The sequence below is a fragment of the Anopheles arabiensis genome, chromosome 2 (assembly GCF_016920715.1).
Source record: "Anopheles arabiensis isolate DONGOLA chromosome 2, AaraD3, whole genome shotgun sequence".
NCBI classification, from domain to species: domain Eukaryota; kingdom Metazoa; phylum Arthropoda; class Insecta; order Diptera; family Culicidae; genus Anopheles; species Anopheles arabiensis.
In genome coordinates this window covers 98,662,597-98,683,217 of record NC_053517.1, presented here as the reverse complement: position 1 = coordinate 98,683,217, position 20,621 = coordinate 98,662,597, and the positions used below count along the sequence as shown (strand labels likewise).

General features: G+C 47.5%; 1 protein-coding gene across 2 annotated transcripts in view; it reads right to left on the bottom strand.

The window, feature by feature from the left end:
• Nucleotides 1-20,484, bottom strand: part of LOC120893606 — a 35,737-nt gene extending 15,253 nt beyond the window's left edge. The window contains exons 1-2 of one of the 2 annotated variants that reach the window (XM_040295594.1): nt 19,741-20,484; nt 8,617-8,989 (exon numbers count right to left, since the gene is read on the bottom strand). In XM_040295594.1, the coding sequence (XP_040151528.1) occupies nt 8,617-8,697 (81 nt within the window). In that variant the 5' untranslated portion in view covers nt 8,698-8,989; nt 19,741-20,484. The remainder of the gene's footprint in view (nt 1-8,616; nt 8,990-19,740) is intronic. The other variant, XM_040295595.1, reaches the window with a different exon arrangement.
• Between the last annotated feature and the right edge of the window lie 137 nt (nt 20,485-20,621).

Here is a 20,621-nt window from a genome sequence, read left to right as displayed (position 1 = left end):
CCGCTTCGCTGCGGATGCACATGTCTTCCAGACAAGATCTTGCCACGATCATGTGTTGACGACCGACAGACGGTGGATGGTTCTGTACGAACGCAATGGAAACGGACACCAATGGAAAAGACAAACCCATTCAGCGACAAGAACCCATCGGCTGCGCCCCACGTTCTTACGTTTTAGTAGCATCGTCTTGCTATCAACAACTGTGCGTCTTCTGCGTTTAATGCTGCCGCACGCGTGTGGAGGACTTCCACCAGCGACCTCGTCACTCTCTGCTAGCAAATATGATATATGATCGTGTTTTGAAGAACTCGAGCTCAGCTCGTATTTGATCGATCGATACCGTACGCCCGTTTTATGCCAGTGTTCACTCTGTCAGCCGCTCGCTGTGTGGTCCAACAGTACGCCTTCTTCCACGGACTACTTCAAGATATCCTCCCATCGACAGCGGCTAGCGGCTGGCCTCACCGTACTTTCGTGGAGCGAAGGGCCAGACCCAACCAGTACAGTGAGGTGATATTTATAGACAAGCATTGTAGTCCGAACACCACCGTCTATCAAGGCCAGCGTTCGCGTGTGTGTGTGTGTTTAGGGCCAGGGAAATGTAAACCATTCCCCCTAGCACCACGATCAAGATCGCGTGCTCGTGCTGGAAGAGTACGGAATCCATCAGCAGCGACAATCTGATGGTTCGGGGGTGGTCCGTAATCGATTTCACAGCCACTTTCTTCGAAAGTTCCGCACGCTGCCGCCGCCACCGCAGGTTTTCCTTGTTTTGCCCAACGCCTGGCCAGAGGGCGCCAAGGTTCGTAAGCAATTCAACAAGCGTGTCGCAGAAAGTGTCAAAGACAAACCGCATTAGCTCCGCTCGGTTCCAGGCGCACGCGGGGAATTGTGCACCAAAGTGGAGTGGATCGAAAGTGCAGCCACCGTTGCAAATGCTATTTCTTTTTTTTTTGCCTTTTTTACCAACCCAATGCTCGCCCCAATAGAGATCAATCATGCGTGGTAGGCTTTCGTTACGCACGTAGCATTTCCTTCCCCATGGGCCCAGTAGTCCCAGGAAGTGATCATCGGACTGATCGGAGTGAACACAATGTTTCTCGGCTGGCGGCGAATTTGAGCCGCTCGCTGTTTGCTAAACCGATGACACGATGCCGCCGAGTCGTGCCTTAATGCGTAAAACATACGCCGCAGAGCAGAAAGCAAACCATAAATTGTGTCTTTCCCAGCGGATACTGGACAAGAATGGCCATAATCCGCATTCATTAAACGACATTCGCGGACCATGCGCTTCCGGCCATTAAAATGTGAAATGTCGCTTACGAGTACGAGCTAGAGGTTATTGGCGTCTGCAAACTTAATGAGAATGTTGGTGGTTTTATAAAGTGAATTTATATGTCCCAAGGAATACATTTCTTCAGACTTTTTTTTGCGTATTCATCCAATGGGTGGTCCAATGGGCCATTATCGGGTAACTTCAATCGTCCCTCACTGTTTACGCATTCTTCGCATTGCTCCCTACCCTTTTTCCTTATCGATTGCGTTGGATCACACACAAAAAATTCCGGCACGTCGTCAAACCCACTGTGTGCGCGAGCGCGTGAAAATCGAATTAGTATGCGACCACTTTTCCTCGCGCGGGAGACCTACACCGTCACGTGAAAAATCACCCCCATCGCCACCAAGCACAACGAGCAGTATGCAAAACTACGTGAGGAATGTGAACCCGACAGCGGCAGTGCTGCGGGAGAGTCCAAATCTGATCCACACAACCGCCAGCCCCCGGTCCTGAGCTGATCGTGACTGGCAGCAGACTCCGCACAACAAGCCAAACCGTCCGACCGATCGGCTGGAATGTGGGTTTTTCGCCTCCGTACTGCACGATGTACCAGACTTTTGCATTTGTGCTCGAGGGGGGTAGCAGATAGTGGTAGACTATAATGAACTTTCCGGAATAGAGGCGTTTGCCAACCGGAGCGACGTTCGTGCGGATCCCACCGATTTGCGATTATTGTACATAGAAACCGATCGCACAGCAATGGAGGGAAGGGTTGCCAGTGTGTTCCGGCATGGTCTGGGTGCGAAGGGGGTGTCCCCATGGGTGTGCAATACCTGTAACCGCTGCTAATATATTGCACTTTTTTTAGGGTGTAGCGCTAGTGTGCGCGTGTGTTTCTCTCGCGCATGTTTTCCGCTTGGGGAATGGCAGAGAAGAAACAAGGGCTTATTGTTATTGTGACTGACAGGCAGGAGAGAGAGAGTGGAGTAGGGAAGGGGGAGAAGGAACATGATGTGACGCACGTCTCGCAAAATTCAAATCACTCTCGTTTAAGGGTAGGAAGAAGTGTTCGAATGCAAAAGTTGGAGCTTGCATAGCTGCTAGACAAGCGCCCGGACTAGATGCGCCATCTCGCGTTATGCGCGTCAAGCTGTAGGTTTGGACAGGGGAACAACGTGTCTTGTGACTTGTGGATGGTTTGTTAATCAAATCGACCTGAAAATCGTTCCCAACACGGTACCTATCCCTACAGCCGGCAGGCGGTGTCTTGAAGGGAGGGCTTCTCACGTCAATCTAGATGACATGATCGCGATCTTTTACTATTGCATGCGCCGTGTTTATGAGTTGGCTCTTTGGGCCATTGGTGCGCTTTGACGCATAACATGCACACCTTTCATCGCTTAAACGGCAATAAAAAGAACACTTCAGCGTCTCCTGCCCGCTTGTGTGGCAACGAGCGTAACGAAAGAACAGCATTTAATTTAATTTCCTTGCCGTTATTTCCGGCCCAAAACAATATCATCCTATTTTGTGAATGCGCATCGGAAGTAGGTTACGAAACGGGTTTCGTCCATCTTTTTTATGACTCCCCCCCCCCAGGCGGGGGTAGTAGTTCACAAACGGCATCGATCGCGCAAAAGCAATCGGACCACAGCGCAACGCAACCAAAGTGTTGTTTGTTCACCTCTTTAAGCCATAATTTAACGTGCAATTGGCCATTTTTTTTGCCCTGTATTTTTGTTCGTGCTGTAAAAGTATTCTGCCCAGTGCGCATTTGGATTGATATTTTCCCGCAGGAGGGACAAAAAAAAGCGCACAATGGAAAGACAAATTGGCAGCAGTGGCCACACTGGCGCAGGAAAAAGGGGGTGGTGGAACGAATTCGGAATGAAAACGTCATAAAATAACAGTTTCCACTTTGGCGAGGTGTATTTATTTTTATTTATTATCCCATATCATTACCCGACTTGTTGCCGACCTGCAGAGCAATGGAAGGGGGAACACCACGAGGCTGGAAATTCATTGACGATAAATTAGGGTTTATCATCTCTCGCCGGCAATTCTGGTGCGTTTGGTGAATGGGGCAAACGGGAATACGAAGGGAGGGGACAACATGGACCAACATTACGATAAATCATTTTCAAGCATTCCTTCCGAGTTTTCGGAATCCGAGAAAAGTGGAAAGAACCACCTATCGCAAAACCGATATGTCAGCAAGTATTTACCATCGTTCAGAGAAGAAAAAAAAACATCCCGCCCGATACAGATAAAGCAATTGAAACGAGACAAACCACTCAACGGGCAACAGGCCTTGGTAAAGAACGGAACGAAGCAAATGGTTATGCTTCTCCGCACGAGCATGTCTTCCGAACCTACCACAACACTGCCACGAGAGGAACGATGGATTTTATGGACCTTCGATTTGCGGGTCCGTTAAGATTTATTGATAAACCTGACGGTCGGTGAATGCGAGGACAGTTTCCCATCTGCGGGTGGTTTTAAAGCGGGGGCTTTCGTTTTAATATTCCACGCTGCAAATAAGGGGGTTTGTGCAATAATTCGCACGATCGTATAATTAAATGCAGCACACCTACCATGCGGCAATTTCAATTTCTGGACAAATTTATTCGATGAGCATTCGTTTTAAAAATTCATAAACTTTTTCTTCCCCCTTTTTTTGCCCAAATCCATGGGGCCGGAATGGGTGAAGAAATCGTTAAATAAACAATCTAGGCAAAAGGTTAAGTACCGCCCAAATGGGGAAATAAATCACTTTAAACGAGTACATTACATAATGTAGGTAATACTGTTTTTTTTTTTTGTATAATTACTTGTTCCCCTTGCTTTCCCAACACAATCGCATAGAGCGTCAGAGTAATTAAAATACATTGTTACTTTGTTTATCACACAAAAACACTCTGTTGCAGGCACACCGGCAATAGTAGTACACCAGCAGCAACAGCACGTGCATCGTCGTGTCGTGGTAAGAAAATAATTAAAGATAGTTTACGGAAGGCCATCCCCGCCGTTCCATCGTAAAAAAAGAGACTGTAAACAGTCATCTGGGGTCGGGCCCCAAAACCAGTACCGACCGAACTGAAGTCTTCTGTCAATCAGGGGCCTTCCTTCACGGGGGTTTTCTTCCTACAAGTCTAATAAACATCCGAAATGCATCACACCGCTGTTGTTGTTGTTGTTGGTTAAGCACCCGAATAAACTTCATTATGCAGTGCCACGTATTTGTTGGCGCAACTAAATAAATCTCCTCGAGCGATCACCGCCATCGAGGGCAACTTTGTGGGACTTTAATTTAAACCCCCAGTTGCTGTTGGTGCTCCTGTGTGTTGCGTTGGACACACTCCGTTCTAACCTCTCTGCTTCTAGTAACGGAATCGTTCTGATTGGTGTCTGATTTTCTGGTTCCATAATTCACCACGGGTGCGTGTCGTGTGCAGACTTGGCGTTGGTGAGGTGCCAGATAAATCACGCCACAAGGGGGAAACTGTGCTGGAGCTGGAAAGAAAAACACGTCTCTCTAATTGGTGTCCCACGATGTGTCGAATTTCACTCGACGTTTTGGGGCGGGCTTCCCCGCTCCCGCCCTGTGATTGGTAATGACGGTAAGGTAAGAGACCGGAATGATGGAAAACACCTGTGCCTCGTGATCGTATGCGGATTGGTAATTTGGTATGTTAAATCGAACATTAATTTAAACGATCGTTACCACCGCGTATGCTTCGTACGAAAATGCTTCAGCAAACGCTCACCATTTCCCTCATTAGCTTAGCCTTCTGTGGGGGTAATAAAGGAAAGCGCATTTTAAGCGCAGCAATAGTACAAAAACGTTTCTGCTTCTCTCTCACTCTCTCCTCTAATTGATCACTGGAATACGCAACTTGTAGGCGCAGTGACTAGCAGCATGCGGAATTCATCTTCCGTCCTGTCCTGTTTTGTGTGGCTTTTATTTATGATGATTGGCTAAAATTGTTTTGACGTGTTTCGTCTAGCCACAATTATTTCCGTCCGCGGTTAACGCGGCGTTAATCACGCTCAATTTAGATTGCGCAGAGGCGCTCCTCTATTTCCCGTGAGATCCTCACAGTCACCGTGCGGCTTTTAAATGTGATAATCTGCAAAATTCTTCATCTAGTGTACAATTTGTTGAATTATCATTCTGTTGGTGACTCCTTCCAGAGTGAGAAAATTGTGTTGAATGTTAATTTTTGTACAACCACAACTCTTTCTGTCTAACGAAAATAGTTACAATTATATTCCGTGAGAATCATCTGTTCTTTATTAATGTACCGGAACTGAGAAGATTCGCAAAACAGACCACAAACGATTCCGAAAGAACCGCATTCAACATCGAACATTGCTGCATAAACAGGATTCAAAGTGTTATTTTCTGTCCTTAAATGTAATTGGAACTTATGCAAAGATCGTAGAAAATTACTACCACGAAGAAAAGGTAACCTTTTCCCATTGCAGATCGTCTTGTGCAGAAGGTGAGTGAAAAATATGTTCACACCAAATTGATCCTCTCACCCAGAATGGCTCAGCCTCGGCATACGAACTCAATCATTCTTGTCCCCCGGGTGGGGTCACTCTTTCCACCCATTCCCTTTTGCCGGTGGATAACCGGCGGATTGTTTCGCCAAACATGGCAGTAAAGCCCCACAGCCCATCAATCCGTCATATCCGTTCATGGACGTTCAGACACTTTATCTGCGCCCAACGTAAGCTCAGGATTTTAGCCAACACCAAGCACACCACCCGCAAAAGAGTGTGTGGAGCAGCAGTTGATTGTTCGTGCTGTTGCAACATCTTCATAAAAACCAAACCTCAGCTGCACCTCACTATAAGCAAACCAGTGAACAACGTGATCATCGTCGTGCCATAAGACGATGATAATCGGATTGGATCGTAAAAGCCAACCTCGAGGAATGACCCGCAAGGGTAGGAGTAGACGCGTTCCGGTTAAGGTCAATCAGTTGCCATAAAGTATGGAAATATCAAGTATCTCTTCTTTCGCTCCGAAAGTTCGCAGGTTAACAAATACTTCTCGAGTGACAAGGGATGAGTTATTCTTAAAAACTGAGAAACAACCATAAACTACCTTGCTTCAGAACCTATGTTGAATTGCCACGTGTCTCCAATTCCCAAACTCCTAATGATCTCCAATCTCAACTCCCGTTTATTACCAATCTTGTAAAGCGGTAGATTATCACCAGACCACAACAGGCTTACAAGGGAGATTAGTTCGGGGGATTTTCATAAACACACACACTCGCACCAGTTTACTGCTTAACACGAATGTTTAACGCACCGTCGCGTAGAACATGCATAACTTCACACAAATTCCAGCTGGATCTTGTTGTGACGGCTGGCTGACAGATGGACACATTTGCCTCCCATCGGAAGACGAATGACGTACACCAAACGCCACCGGTTGCATGTGTGTGTGTGTGTCTGTGTAATGCAGTGTGTGGGAAATTGGGCAAGAACAACAACAATAAAAGAAAACCAACCGGAAGACACAACACTAGACACTCCGTAAACAAATGGCAAATGGTTCGTGGGGAGTGGGAAAAACAGTGACACACTGTCTCGCCAGTCCAGTCCCTCCGTCTCGGAGGTGAAAATGTTCGCTTTACACACGACGTAACAATCGCATGTGGACAACATTCGTGAAGAGTTGGGGACACTTTTGGAAATCGTTGGTTGCCAATGTGGACCCTGATGATGGGACAGGTTAAATGTGGCGTATCATGTTTTCCCGGAGAGAAGCAGACACGCAGTTCGGGCTAGGAAGCTTCAGTGCTGCTTCCTTCCACGCCCGGGAGCGTGACTTATGGCCACACTTCCTCCTACCGGGGCGTGTGCAAGGTTCATTACATTTCCCTCTTGTTGAAAACGGTAATTAAGGCGCTCGAGCGAAAGTTTGGTTGAGTAATGTGTGGTTGATTTCGGTTGATTTTTTTAATGTGTGGAAATGATCATCCTCTGCTTCCAAACATCCAGCAACGTTCGCCCTTTAATGACTCATGCGGAAGGTTTGTTCCATGAATGTGAGATACCGAGCGCAGTTCTCATAACCTTTGCACAAAGCAGTATTGCGATCGTCAGAATTGCATTCAAGTTCAATGAACTTTCACCCTCGCGATCTATCGAGTACTGGCGTATCGAACGAAATGCAGCTTTCCCACTCCCCGGTTCAATAGATGGCTTTATTCAAATCAAACGATCCATTACGATCGGCTGCCAGGCCATACTACCCATCTGCATTCATCGGAGGTCCGCTATGCTTCAGTAATGCTGCGAAAAGAACCTTCCTTTCCACAGCACCACACCAGCAAAGTGTAATTAAAAGGTTCATCTGCGAAGCATCTGCTCGCATTTGCTCGTGCCTGGTCTCCGTTCCCGATGACCCACAGCTGCAGTGCAAGAATTTGCAATTGCAACTGCATCACGAACTGTGCAAATCAGTTCCCGGCCTGCCACAGTCGGGGCAGGACAGCGGACACGGGGAAAAGCGAACGTGTGACAATTAATTTCTTCTTGTCACGAAACATTTAAAAAGAAATGAAACGCCAACGAGTGCGAGATAATCTTGCGAAAACAATCGTGTTCAACACGAAACGATCCCGGAATGGGAAGTTGCGGACGACGGCCGTTGCGCTCGTTGAAGCGTGAGAATGTGCAGACACAGAGATGATGGTAGTGGTGGTGGATTTGAGGTTGGATGCTGCCTCGCGAGCTCGTGGGCACAAATGGACATGATTAGGGGTGCATAAATTAATCGACTCATTTGATGCCATATTGCTGATGAGTGCGCTCACGCTCTCAAGCGTAAAAGTGGCACTCTGCTGGTGAGTCCCACAGCATTCAAAGACTTCTTTCATTCATTGCAACCGGGAGGAGGGGGGCACGATAAATGTAAAATGTGTGTTTAAAGATCACAGCACCAGGCAGTTTGGAGCTTAACACCGGAGTAAACGCACCGTACTACGTATTTGCATTAGAATAACATTTGCGTACGCTTAAGATGTATGCACTCGGCCGTACGGAGTGGAAAAGATTGGGTGGAGAAAGGATTAAAGTACATTTATCTCTTAGCCATAGCTCCCGTGGTGTTGAAAGCCCACAGACCGAGAGCGCAATCGTAAACTCCACCACCGGGGTACCATTGCGTGATGGGCGTTCTTATCTTGGCACCTCGGTTGCATTTCCTCACAAGCGCGGCACCAGCACTACAGCAGTGTAAACAAGCGATCCGAAATGAGTACACAGCTAAGTAACAACAACAACCCCGAAAACATGTGTACACAACAACTTACCTCTAATGCTGGAACCCATAGAATGATCACAAGAACTGGCAGACAGACGGCAGCTACGGTGGTGTGGCGCACATAACTCATCTTACCGCCAGCTGCTTCTTCTTTCGTACCAAACACACGTGTACCCGCACACACACCTTCAATCGGGACAGCTTCCGATGTTACGGTTGCATAAATCTTCACCACCACCGCACTCGCCGTTCCTCACTGTGGCGCGCTGTTGACGGGCAGGACACCACACAACTGCCGGGCGCAGTTACACATTGGAGACACGCCTGTCAACTGGGTCAACTGTGATCCAAACTGGTAGGCATCTACACTGAGTGCAAATGGAACGTACACACGTGGGCCTAGGAAGATGTTCCCGTCTGCTCTGTGGAAGGAGTAAGAGAGTGAAGATAATTTCATTAATCGATATTGTCCATATGGGAAGCGAGAACTGATAAAACGGTCAGAATCAGAAATCCCAAAACAGCAGCTAAGTTAATTCGACGAATTCAATCCCCTTTTAATCCAAGGGCGCCAGTCATCCTTATCAGTCGCGTGCCGTTTAGTCGAAACATTGTATTGCAAGCAAACCTTTAGCTGTAAATCGATACCGGGTATGAATTACGCATGCTTAGTGCATCATGTTATGGACATATGTGTGTACAGTTACTCTTCCCGATAAGCTCGATAATGTTAAGCATACCAGATAGCATACCAAAGCATGCGGAAATGTAACATTTTACGCTGGCTCTCGGAGCATATCTGTAGCGATATCCGCATTGCAAATGCGTAAAGGTAACGTACTGTGGTTCCTCGCCATGGAGCTTGTTGTTAATTTCGCACTCTCCTTATACAGAGCCAGGGTGAGCTAGAATGGAAATGGACAGCCCGAAGGTCAAGGCACCGTCCGCGACCATCTCACCAGCACTAACCACCAGGAAAGGAAGCAGTACCGCTCTGTGCGAGTGGCTCAGAAATAAAGAGCCACTAAACGTACATGATGCAACATAATTAACCGCCCGCTGTGCGACATGCTGTGCCAAAGGCATCCACAGAACATTGCGAATAGCGGGCACCGACTTTTCTCTTTATTTATTTACACCCGTTACCCGTTGGTTAGTGCTATTTTCCGCGGCACCTAAAAATATGCAAACACGATCACGTACTTTGAAGATCGTGGCTCATTCGCGAGCGCGCATGAATGAGATGTGGTACGAAAGCGTGGTGCGGAAATCGCATCGAGAGAACCCACCCGCACAAAGAAAGGGGCTGGAGTTTCATTGAGTTTCGCCTGTAGGGGTGTTATTTTTAGCCAAACGACTCTTGCGGTCGGTCGAGGGAAACCGCGACACCAGGCACCCGAACACACACACACACACACATGCTTGGCACCAATTATAAATCCTTTGTCACTGGAAGAACCTTTCCGCGGAGGGTAAATGAAATTAAAATGATAAATCGTTAAGTGAAACGAAAGACGACACAAAACTACCGCCCTAAACTGTATTTAGCACATTATGTGAATGGATCTCTCGCTTTGTTCGTGCGTCTTCTGTCCAGATGGCGCCCCGAATTCGTTGTCACTGTGTGCAGCTTAAAACATGGTTATGCCCTTCATAAAGATCGTTCGACGCAATTCTCATCGTCTCGCGGCTTGGAGCTCATGATTCCGATGGGTTGCTTTTATTTATTAAAACTATTTGCGTTTTATAATGTGTCAGAAAGAATGTACAGAATCAACTAAGATGCAATGCACATCAGTTACACTATGGCAACATTTTAAGTAACTTTACTTTCTTTCAATGCTCCAGAATGCCCAAATGCAAGAACTACAAGGCCCACACAAGACACGCGGCTTCCATTAAACCAGTGCGTCCCACCATCCTCTAACGGTAGTTTCGATACGCTATCGAAATGATCTGACCGCTTCCACTAATTATCGTTCCACTTCCAGCAGCCACCGGCTTTACTAATTCATTTTAATGCGATACTTTTGCTCCCCATCTTCGCCCGTAAGGGCAGATCATTACAATAAATTGTATTTATTTTGCTCTCTCTCCCTTGCCCGAATCCCGTGTGTTGGCTTGGGAATGGGCCATGCCAGACGGCTAGATGTGTGTCTGACAATCTACACACTCCAATGACGCACTCATTGTGACGCTGGCGAGGTAAAGTGCACCCCCGTGTGTGTTGGAGTGTGTGGAAGCAAATTGCTAAATTATGCATCTTTGCCAGTGCCAGCACAGCTGACAGATGCGCTGCTCCCCTTTTAATGCACTCTCTAGCTTGGCTCTAGCTGACCGTTATATCTTAATCTGCACCACATCGGTCCGTGCTCTTCGCTCACACGGTTTGGTTTAGCTGGACAGAGATCACGTCATAACACACATTAGGTCGGCGATCTGTTTGCTGGGGAAAATTTGTTCGGTGTGCTTCGGAAGCATACTAATTTGTAGGCGTATTGGAAATTAATTAATGCCACTGTGCAGCCAGGCTGCTTTGGGCAGAGGCCAGTGGGAAGTAGGTAGGACGCAAGGGTAGCAATTTATGTACTCGATGTGACAATCATTCACCGTTTTATTTGTTTTCACAATTTCATATTTCGTCGTTCCACTGATCGAAAATATGAGATATGCCCTAACAAGGCGTGCTGAAGGTAAAATTCGGCACCGGTATACCACCCACCACAGCAAAAGCCTAGCCTTCACCGTTGCTATCGAAGCATCTCAATCAGTAACCCTTCTGTGTGTGTGTGTGTTTTTTTGGGGCGGTAGAGTCGCCCAATAGTAGTCGAAACACGCACGGATCGTTTGCTCGGCGCGTGTAGGTAGCAAGGGTGAACAGCAGGGTAGATGAACCGTGGCTGATAGTGTCCAACGTCTTCAACCCGTCCAACTACACACACACACACACCAGTACGCACTCGTCATTCGCAAGAAGACCACCCCACTGTCGGGCGATCACTTATGCTACCAACACCCGAACTCCCCCTTCAATTTAATGCTCATTGGTGATGATCGTGTGTGCTTCTCGATTTCCGCCATCCGTCGGACTTCAAACGGACCCCCAGGGGCGAGCACGACGCTCCCTTTCAGCCTGCTGCAGCACGGGTTGCTGCAAAAAGATTCAATCTTCTCGCAAAACATGCCCGCCGGGCGGTGGGGGAGCTGGCTCATATTTCACTGCCACTGCCTCAGCCATGCCGAATGATAATTTAAATTAATAAGCAAATCTTCTTCACTTCACCTCGCACGGGAGTCCCGATCCAGGAGGAGCGCGACACATTTTTGCTTACGTTTACGAGTGAAGTTAAGACGGTACAAGCATGTTCCTTTCCTTTTGGCTTTATACTACCCATGCGGGCACATACGGCGGGCGCGAATCAAGCGTGCGATTAATTGAAATGACAAATAAAGCGCGATAAAGTGAAATTACATACCAGCGCATAAGCTGCAGCCATGGATGGAGGCATGGATTTCTCTGGCAAACACCATTCCCACCGCAGCTGCAAGCAGTTTGCAACAAAATGCTGGCTGTAATGAGACGGCTGTACGGCGGAATACGAACCTTTAATCTTTTTTTTTTTGCCGTACGGTGGCACCGCACGCAAGTGAGCATTGGCCCGGGGCAGTGATGATGACAGTGTAGTTTGACAGGTTTGGAGTTTAATCAGGAGCAAACCTGTCAAATGATCATATTACAGGCCTCGCCCGCCAGCATCGCCCAAGCCTGCAAACGGTGCATCGATTACGATTTACATTGATACGATATCACCTTCCTGGCTTAAGTGATGGAGCTCATTAAACGGACAGGTAGGCAGTAGGAATGCAGTAGTTCAATTAACCAACCCAACGGCCGAAACAAAACCAAAAAAAAAAATGGTACAACAAGAACGATCGTTTCTCATTTAACCTGTGTCGCTGGTTAATTATGCGAAATGCCAGCGAGAGAAAGTGTGAACGCCGATGGCTGCCTGCCAAGGTGCCAAATTTTGTTTTCACATTCACGAGCCTGCTGAAGAGCGTGAAATGATGTCATAAAGAGTGTCGAGGAAAAGTGTTAGGTGGAACGGATTTTACGATCTTGTTTATGTCACCAAATCGTGTCTGGTGATTGATCAATCGCTGGGCACAGTTTTTGTACTAATCAAAGCAACATGACACCGTCGGTATGTGTTTATAGCACGTCATGATCATGGCAGTGCCTAATTGTCAGCATCGCACGCATATTAGTTCAAAGCCACACTAACCGCACGCGCATAAGTAAAGCAAAGTGTTTGCTGCAAATATGTTGCCTTGGCTCGGTATTCTCGGCCCTTCCTGCAGAAACACACACACCAAACAGGACACAAAGAAACGTCAGCGGACATTCCGAAAGCAATCAATTTTCCTCCCCGAACTTCTGATTGGAGTTCTTTTCCGTCCACGACGACGTTACACCATCCGCAGGGCGCGCTCAGTTCCCGCACCTTCCCTGTCGCTGTTTCCGTCCCCACCGTGATCGATAATATTAATAATTCATATAATTACGCCAAAGAAACGCTAATGACGCAACGACGCAACGACATAAAGGCGATCGCAAGATGAAGAGTAAAAAAAACTGCTATGCGGCGCAATACTGTCATCGCATACGGTCCATGCTGCGCAAAGGAAGGACAAGCGATCGGTTCAAACTCTTGCGGCAAAACTGGAGAGGAATGAGGTTGTATAGAACGCAAAAGTAAAACCACTCACACACACCGCCTAGGAATTTGATCTTTATAAAATGTACTGATCCCTGCAAGCAAGAAACTCCCTTCACGCTGGTATTACTTATCGGCTCTTGTGACGACGACGACAACGACGACGCAAGCGTGGAGTTCGTTTCTGCACAAGCCGGGCTAAAATCAATTATGTGTTCCATTTTTGGTAGGTACCAATTGGCCTTTTTTGCAACGACATAGCGCCAACAAACTCAGGTCGGTTCCACTCCCTAAGGCGCGTGCCGGGCAGGATTTGTGACCCTCGGACGGTGCAGCTGGTAAGTGATTTCTCGATACGGGGGCTTCGGGGCCAAAAACTATAAAAGATCCCGTTCACGCGGGGGGGGGGCATTAAATCATTAGAGCGATTAATTTACTGCCCTCGATCTCCGATCTCGACCCAGCAATCGAGGGCTTTTTTCAATCTACTTTTTTTTGCTTTTCAAACTTATGATCCTATCGATTGTGCCCGAGAGAGCTAATCGGTCTAGGCTTGGCAGAAAGCTGGAATGAACTGGAATGTGCATTAGCTCACCCATCGCCATCCCATCCATCGATGTAAATGTGCATCGGCTGCAATCGATAAGTGATTCTGTTTTATATCACTGCCCGCGCCCGATAGAGAACGCGGGGAGACACCCCCGATAGACAATGTATGTGTGTCGGTCCCGATCACGATCACAACGTTGATCGACGTTTCGACGATCGAATGTGTCGGTGCACGTGGCCTTAGGGATGCATTTCTTGCCGCAAACCGGAAGGCAAAATCAATAAATCTTCCCGCCTCGAAGCCTCTGATAGACGCACCCCGGCAGACGTGGCATAGGCGTGTGCATGCCTTGCTCTGCCCCTTTACTAACCTGCCTTTCAGTTTCAATTTATTGATTTATTTGCCCGCAGAGGCTGAAACTTGCCGTGGCCAGGGCAGTTGCTCAAAGTGCACGACACGAACGGGGTTGCGCTTTTACGTCATAAATTATTGCTCGTTTTCGATTTCGGTCAGGTAAGCGATGGAATTTCTGATAACTGATCTAAGAAATCTATCATCTCATCGATCAGCTTGCGGTTAAGTTTCTAATTAATTTTCCAATCACCTCTTCGTCTAGCGTGTTATCTGATTCCAATAAATGTTCCAACACCAGATAGGAGTCTCTGAACTGTAAAGGATTTACGGAACATCTTGCACTGTGCGCACTTCCGTAGGTTTCCTTCTATTGCTGCCCAGCCTTGTAGCTGGATGCCAGCACGAGCTGGCTCCGGTCGAAAAAAGCGTGAGAAAAACACGGTGTTAAACGAACTACCTCGCCTTCTACGACGGACAACATACCAAATGTGACAAGCGTGCGATTGATTTTCAATTTGTTCATGAACGAATTGCCTTTCTTGTGTTGTTACTGCTTCTGCTGCTGCTGCTGCTGTAGCGGCACTCCATGAAGGATGGAATAAATCATCACCCCATGAGCAGTGTTTGAATGATTCATGTCAAAACAGAGTCCGTCTGAAACGGTTTCGAGACAGTGGGCACACTCCAAAAAAACAAACCATTTTAAAGCTACTAACAACGTTCTGCAAAACCTTATCACCAATGTCATGATCTCAAAACGCAAAATCAATTCACTCGCTCGTTATCAAAATTACTCACGGTAAGCTTTAGGCGCCAACATTTGACTTGCTGAACATAGCATCCCAATGATTTACATTGTACTAAGACTATAAAGGGAAGTTCATACTGAATCGTGTTTCCATTCTATATACACACAAATGCTCCAACGTTGGTATTGTTTTCCTGTAATGCATGTCAAGATCAACGAGTGTAACGATCGTGTTTGTAACAACCACACTGTAGTTGCAGCAAACTGCACAAATATTTGAGTTTGATTATCATCGTCCCAATGCAAAAACAGACCGTCCTCTTCTCAACTAAAAGCCAAGGGTTATCACCGACGACTGCGGTCACTTTTTGTGCGCTCTTGAACTAGCTGTCCAAGATGTTCTAGTATTTTTAGAACTAACGCAACCCATGGGCCGGCTCAGCATTGGGTCATTTGCGTCGTAATTAAGTTGATTTTAATTCGCACACAGCCGCCCGGTGTTGTCCGGAGTTGCATTGCAAATCCCCCCCATTATGCAACTGCGTGTGATGAAATCTATCCAACAGTGCAGCGCGATCCTATCTTCGTCACCATCCGTGTTTGGGGGATTAGGATATTTGTTTCTCCCAGGCTTGCCAGTCGAATGCCATTAATTTGTGCGCAACAACAACGGCAACAAACGCGTCGGGCACAGCAAACGCGCACAGTCCATACTGCGACGGTACGCCGCGGCTAATTTATGCAATTGTGCACCGTTTTGCACGACCTGTCAAACGGGCCCCCGTCAAACAAGTGATCTGTCAAAGTTTAATAAGCCTACCACGAAGTCCGTTCCGCAGACTTCGACACCCACCGCGGCTTGCCAGACTCGTGTGGAACACAGTGGAATAATTGCAATGGCAGCCTCGCAGGACCGTTGTATGGTAGGGCTAACGCGCAGGTTGCACCTTCTACCGTACCAGCAGTCGAACGATCACTTTCGTTCGGAACGCTACGACAAAGCAATTTACGATCGAAACGTCCCCAGTCGATGAAGACCACGATGTACCCGAAACACTCGAACCACTCTGCTCCTTCACTAAAAGTATCTTACCCGTTGGGTCTTACGCTTGAGCACTTCTTCGGAGCGGATGTCGCCCCTAGTTTGACACAAGCGGAGTTATTGGAAGGTGTAGTCCACGGTTCCAGTATGGACAGGCACAACTATTGCAACATTGCATTGCGTTACAAGATGCTTCCTAATTGACTGATCAAACAGATGTAAATGGAATATGGAAACAAATTGGAAGAGATGCTTCAGTGTAGTTGCAGCTAGCAGCGGTGCCGTTCTTAATTACTAATCCGCTTCGAGGTAGAAAGAGGTCAAGTAAAGGAAGTTGCATGTAGTGTTCTCCAATAAGCACTACCAACTTCGTGTGGTTTTGTTTGTGGATTAAATTAGGCCATCTGGTCGACATCAGCTATTGGAGGAGGAAGTTAACGATCGATCTAGGTAGTAGGCGATGTACAATAATGCCTGACTCAAGCTACTGTTTTTTAAGTCAACTTACTGTAATGTTTGTGCACTCCATCTTCTAAATAAAGCACAATGCAGAAATGGACCGATCTACGCTGTCTTAAACTACAATAACTCTTTGACAGGAAAGCATCAATGTACTACACATACAATCGATGCTCATCGTCGTGTCACCGTCGCCGTCTTGTCGGCGTTGTCTGCGCATTGACCATAAAAAGCAAACGCAACCTCGTAACGCATACGAAGGTGTCACTTTTCCGGTTTTGCCACTTTTTCTCCCCAGCACAGCGCTTTCTTCCCCCTAAGATCATCGGGAAACCTCAATCCAAACAAACTGGTGGAGGTTGATTCATTCATTCATCAACGATTCAGCTCCCCATTCACAGAATGCACCTAGACGTTCCTTTTTTTGCGCTGCACGTCCGTCGAGAGCTCTGGAGCAAAGTTGTTGGTCTTTCCTTTTTCGTGCCTGTGCGCATGATGTATTTCCTTCAATATTTTCCATCATCTTGTGTGTGTGTGTGTGTGTGTGTGTGTGTGTGTGTGTGTGTGTGTGTGCCTTCCCCTTGATTGGTATTTTCGTTAAACGTGTCGTTCTCCGTTTGCTGGACCGATTCCCGCTTACCGCTCGGGGACTTATCGCATCCCAAGAAACAACTTGTTTACCCGTCCGATCAGGGAAGACCCATTCGGCAAACGGGCAGCCGATGCACTTTAAGCATTGCTTTACCTTTCAGGAAGAACCCTTGCCGGTGCCAGTCGATTATCGGCCGCACGGGAACGGTTGTGCTAAGATGGATTTACACCCGACGTACCATCATCATGCTCGTTTGTGTCCGTTAAGAGGCTGAGCAATCGAAAACCGAAGCCCTCTCTAGAGTGGAGCTGAGCGATGGTTAAAAGGTTTTACGTGCACTTTCCAATGCATTTCCCCCCTTGTTTTTGTTGTTTGGTGCTACGTGGATGAGAGCGGGCACGATCGAGCAATGCAAGCAAATGTGGTGTATAGTGGCTGACTGCAGAGTTTCACTGGAGGACACTGTTTGTATTGATATATATATTCACAACAACATTTCGTTTCAAGATGATAGGGAAATCCCTACGCAAACACACTTTAAGAAGCCTCAAGTAGATTGTGATCGGATCGGTTTGGCGTCCGCGGCTATTCCCCTATCAAAAAAGGTTCTACTTGTGCGTTAGGCAACGAACCTTCACTGTTCGACGTAACAGTTCATTCTTTTATTCCTCTGTGTCTGTGTATCGCGGTTAGTTTGTTTGAAACTTTAGACATTGACCTCCATAGCTGCACGGCATGTCATACGCGACTTGCGCCTCCGACGCTCCCGGGTCCGCACCTAACAACATAATTTACTGCACCAAAACCCCGGAATGGCAATCTTTATGGCTCGCATCCGATGACAGCAACAAATGCTTCGGGGTCCTACGGGGCCTTGGGCGGGGTACATGCAGCGAGCGAAACGGGCCGAAAATATTTATCGTCTAGCCGTCAGGGTCTAATTCTGATTGCGATCCACAATGGCTGAGCTGAACCAACAACAACAACAACAACAAAATGCACAAACGACCAATGACACACACCGCTAGACGAGCGCTGACGGTTCCATAGAATTTGATCGCGGTTCAATGATCGTACGCGGTTTTGCTCGCGGTAAAGTTGTTTTTTTTTTCCTTGGCCAGAGTGGATGAGTTTGTTACGCTGTCCAAAATGAAGATGAGGGACCTTCTTTTTTAAACACATCATCACATGCCAGACACATGCCACAGTGCGACGATGCGATTTTCTTTCTTTAAATCTTTCCCCACCGTTGGACTGTGTCACACAAGACAAATTTGTTAAACAGATTCACTCTTTTTTTCTCTCTTTCTGTTGTGATTCCTTGTTTGTTGTGCTATTTTGCGAATGCCGGCCTATCGAATCAACGTTTAGCATACCCCCGGGCGCTGGTTAGCATGTGCTTGATTTGTTTGCCCAATAAATAGGCTACGCAGGGCGTGCGCGCACTCGCGGTCGCGATCTCCGAGGCGTGTGGAGAACCGCCGATCACATGGTAGTAGCGCGCGCATCAAGTGGAAAACCATCGAAAAGCACTCCAAGAAGATCTTCTTCCTTCCGTGCTTCCTCCCGACAGGCCCATAGAATATATGTGTACATGTGTTTCCAATATGTTGGCCGGTTTCTGGGCGCGAATGCTCCGAGAATAAATAGCTCTGGCACGCTTCAATGAATGCCACCGGAATGCCATTCGGTTGCATAAACCGGTGCGATACGGGGAATCGATGGGCTGGTCCGCATCGTCTGCGTAACACTCGCGAAATCTGCCCTCCCCATTCAAGAGTGTGCGCAGTTTTACCAATAAAATGTTGCTAATGGAGGGTTCTTTTTTTATGGCAAAGGCAAAACTCTCAATTAGTTCTCGGAAAATTAGCAATAGACTGGTGAATATGTTTCTTTTACTACAAGTACCCCGTGTTCACAAGTGTATCCTAATGAGTGCGCATAAAGAAAAATGCAAAACAGTGTATTACATCTTCACTCCAAAAGATTGCTGGAAGCTGCTAACATGATTCACAAAACGCGATCTTCTCCAGCAACGAATCCCAGAAGACGCTTCCACAGACCAGCACCGAACCACTCGCTACACAACTCTAATTATTGCTGCCACTCTACAGCTACCAGCCTCCTCGGTCGCAAAACTGCGCAGGAATCAGGAAGCAAAAGCAACAACATAAATCGACTGAAACGGTGAAACACTGTGCAATCTGCTAAACTCCCGGTTTGCACACCCCTATGCACCGTCGGCTGCGGGAAGCCATAAAACCGGCTACGTTTTTCTCCCGCACCGACCGACAGACAGACATGACGGACGCACTACGACACGCTGTACGACAGTTGACCGAAATTAATTTGGCCATCTAATTGGCGGTGCCAATTTTCGCTGTCAGCAGTGCAGTGCATCTCCCCCTGCGCGCGGGTTACCAGGGAGACATCGTCGTCTTTTCCCGAAAGGGGACCTAACTAGCCCGAGGGCTGGCTGTTCATTACTGGGCTTGAGAAGTAGCTGTCAGAGGCCCGAGGAACACACGCGGGAGTTCGTCATGCGGACAATTTGTCACACACGGTCGTAGTTCTGCACTACTCAATATGCTGTGGGCGAGGAATTTTACACTTTGTACACCTCACGAGACGAACACTGGCAACTTAGCTAAATCAATAGTATGTCTGTGTGTATGTTCAGCTTCCCGGCCAAGTTCTTGCCAATACTTACAATCGAATGGTTTTGCTTTCCTGGGTGAATGCTGCTATGAGGCCACGATGACCCAGAAGATGTGTGGTGATAGGCGCTACACTACTGTTTGCACACCTTGGCCACCTTCGGTGCTGAGATTATCCAACCGCATGCAGGTACACACTTATCGGGAGATAGAGCCTCACGTATGCGCTCTATCAGTGGGCCACCGGCACACCACCGGAATGCAATAAAACACAATTCTACAAAATTGTCACACTGCGTGACGCTGCACCCCAATTTCTTTCCCAATTGCAAGCGCGACTACAAATTAGTTACCTGTGGACATTACCTAATGCACAAGTAAATTCCCCGAAACTTACACATTCACTCATACACACAAAAACACACACACACACACGCACGCCTTTTTCGTCAATTCGTTATCAAATCTACTGCCAATCTCGTTGGCCAGGTAATACTGGAGCACTTTTCACTGGAACCGTTTTCCTTCTGACGGAATACGGGGTTCGTTAGGACGTGTTTCGCAACACGGACCGAGGCCCGAAACTGCACCCCAGCTCAATGTGTACTACGATAAAAAGGGCACTATTACAGATGAGTTGTTCTTCTTTCGCGCGAATCGTTCACGTACGTCCGTCGCTACCGGGAACCAGAGCGCTTGTAACACAGGCACGGACTACGGCACCTCAGCGTGAACTCGAACGAACGGCGGCCCTCGTGCTGCTCGTGCTGTTGATAGCGGCGGAATGAGATGAGCTCGAAAAACAAACTCGGGGGTGAGATACGCGTTCCCTCGCGCAAGCACCGAGCGAGCATAAATGGGGAAGGGATGATGTTAGGTGAGCACCGAGATCGTGAGCACGATCTCTGTTTACAACCCTTGTGTGAGGGGGAGA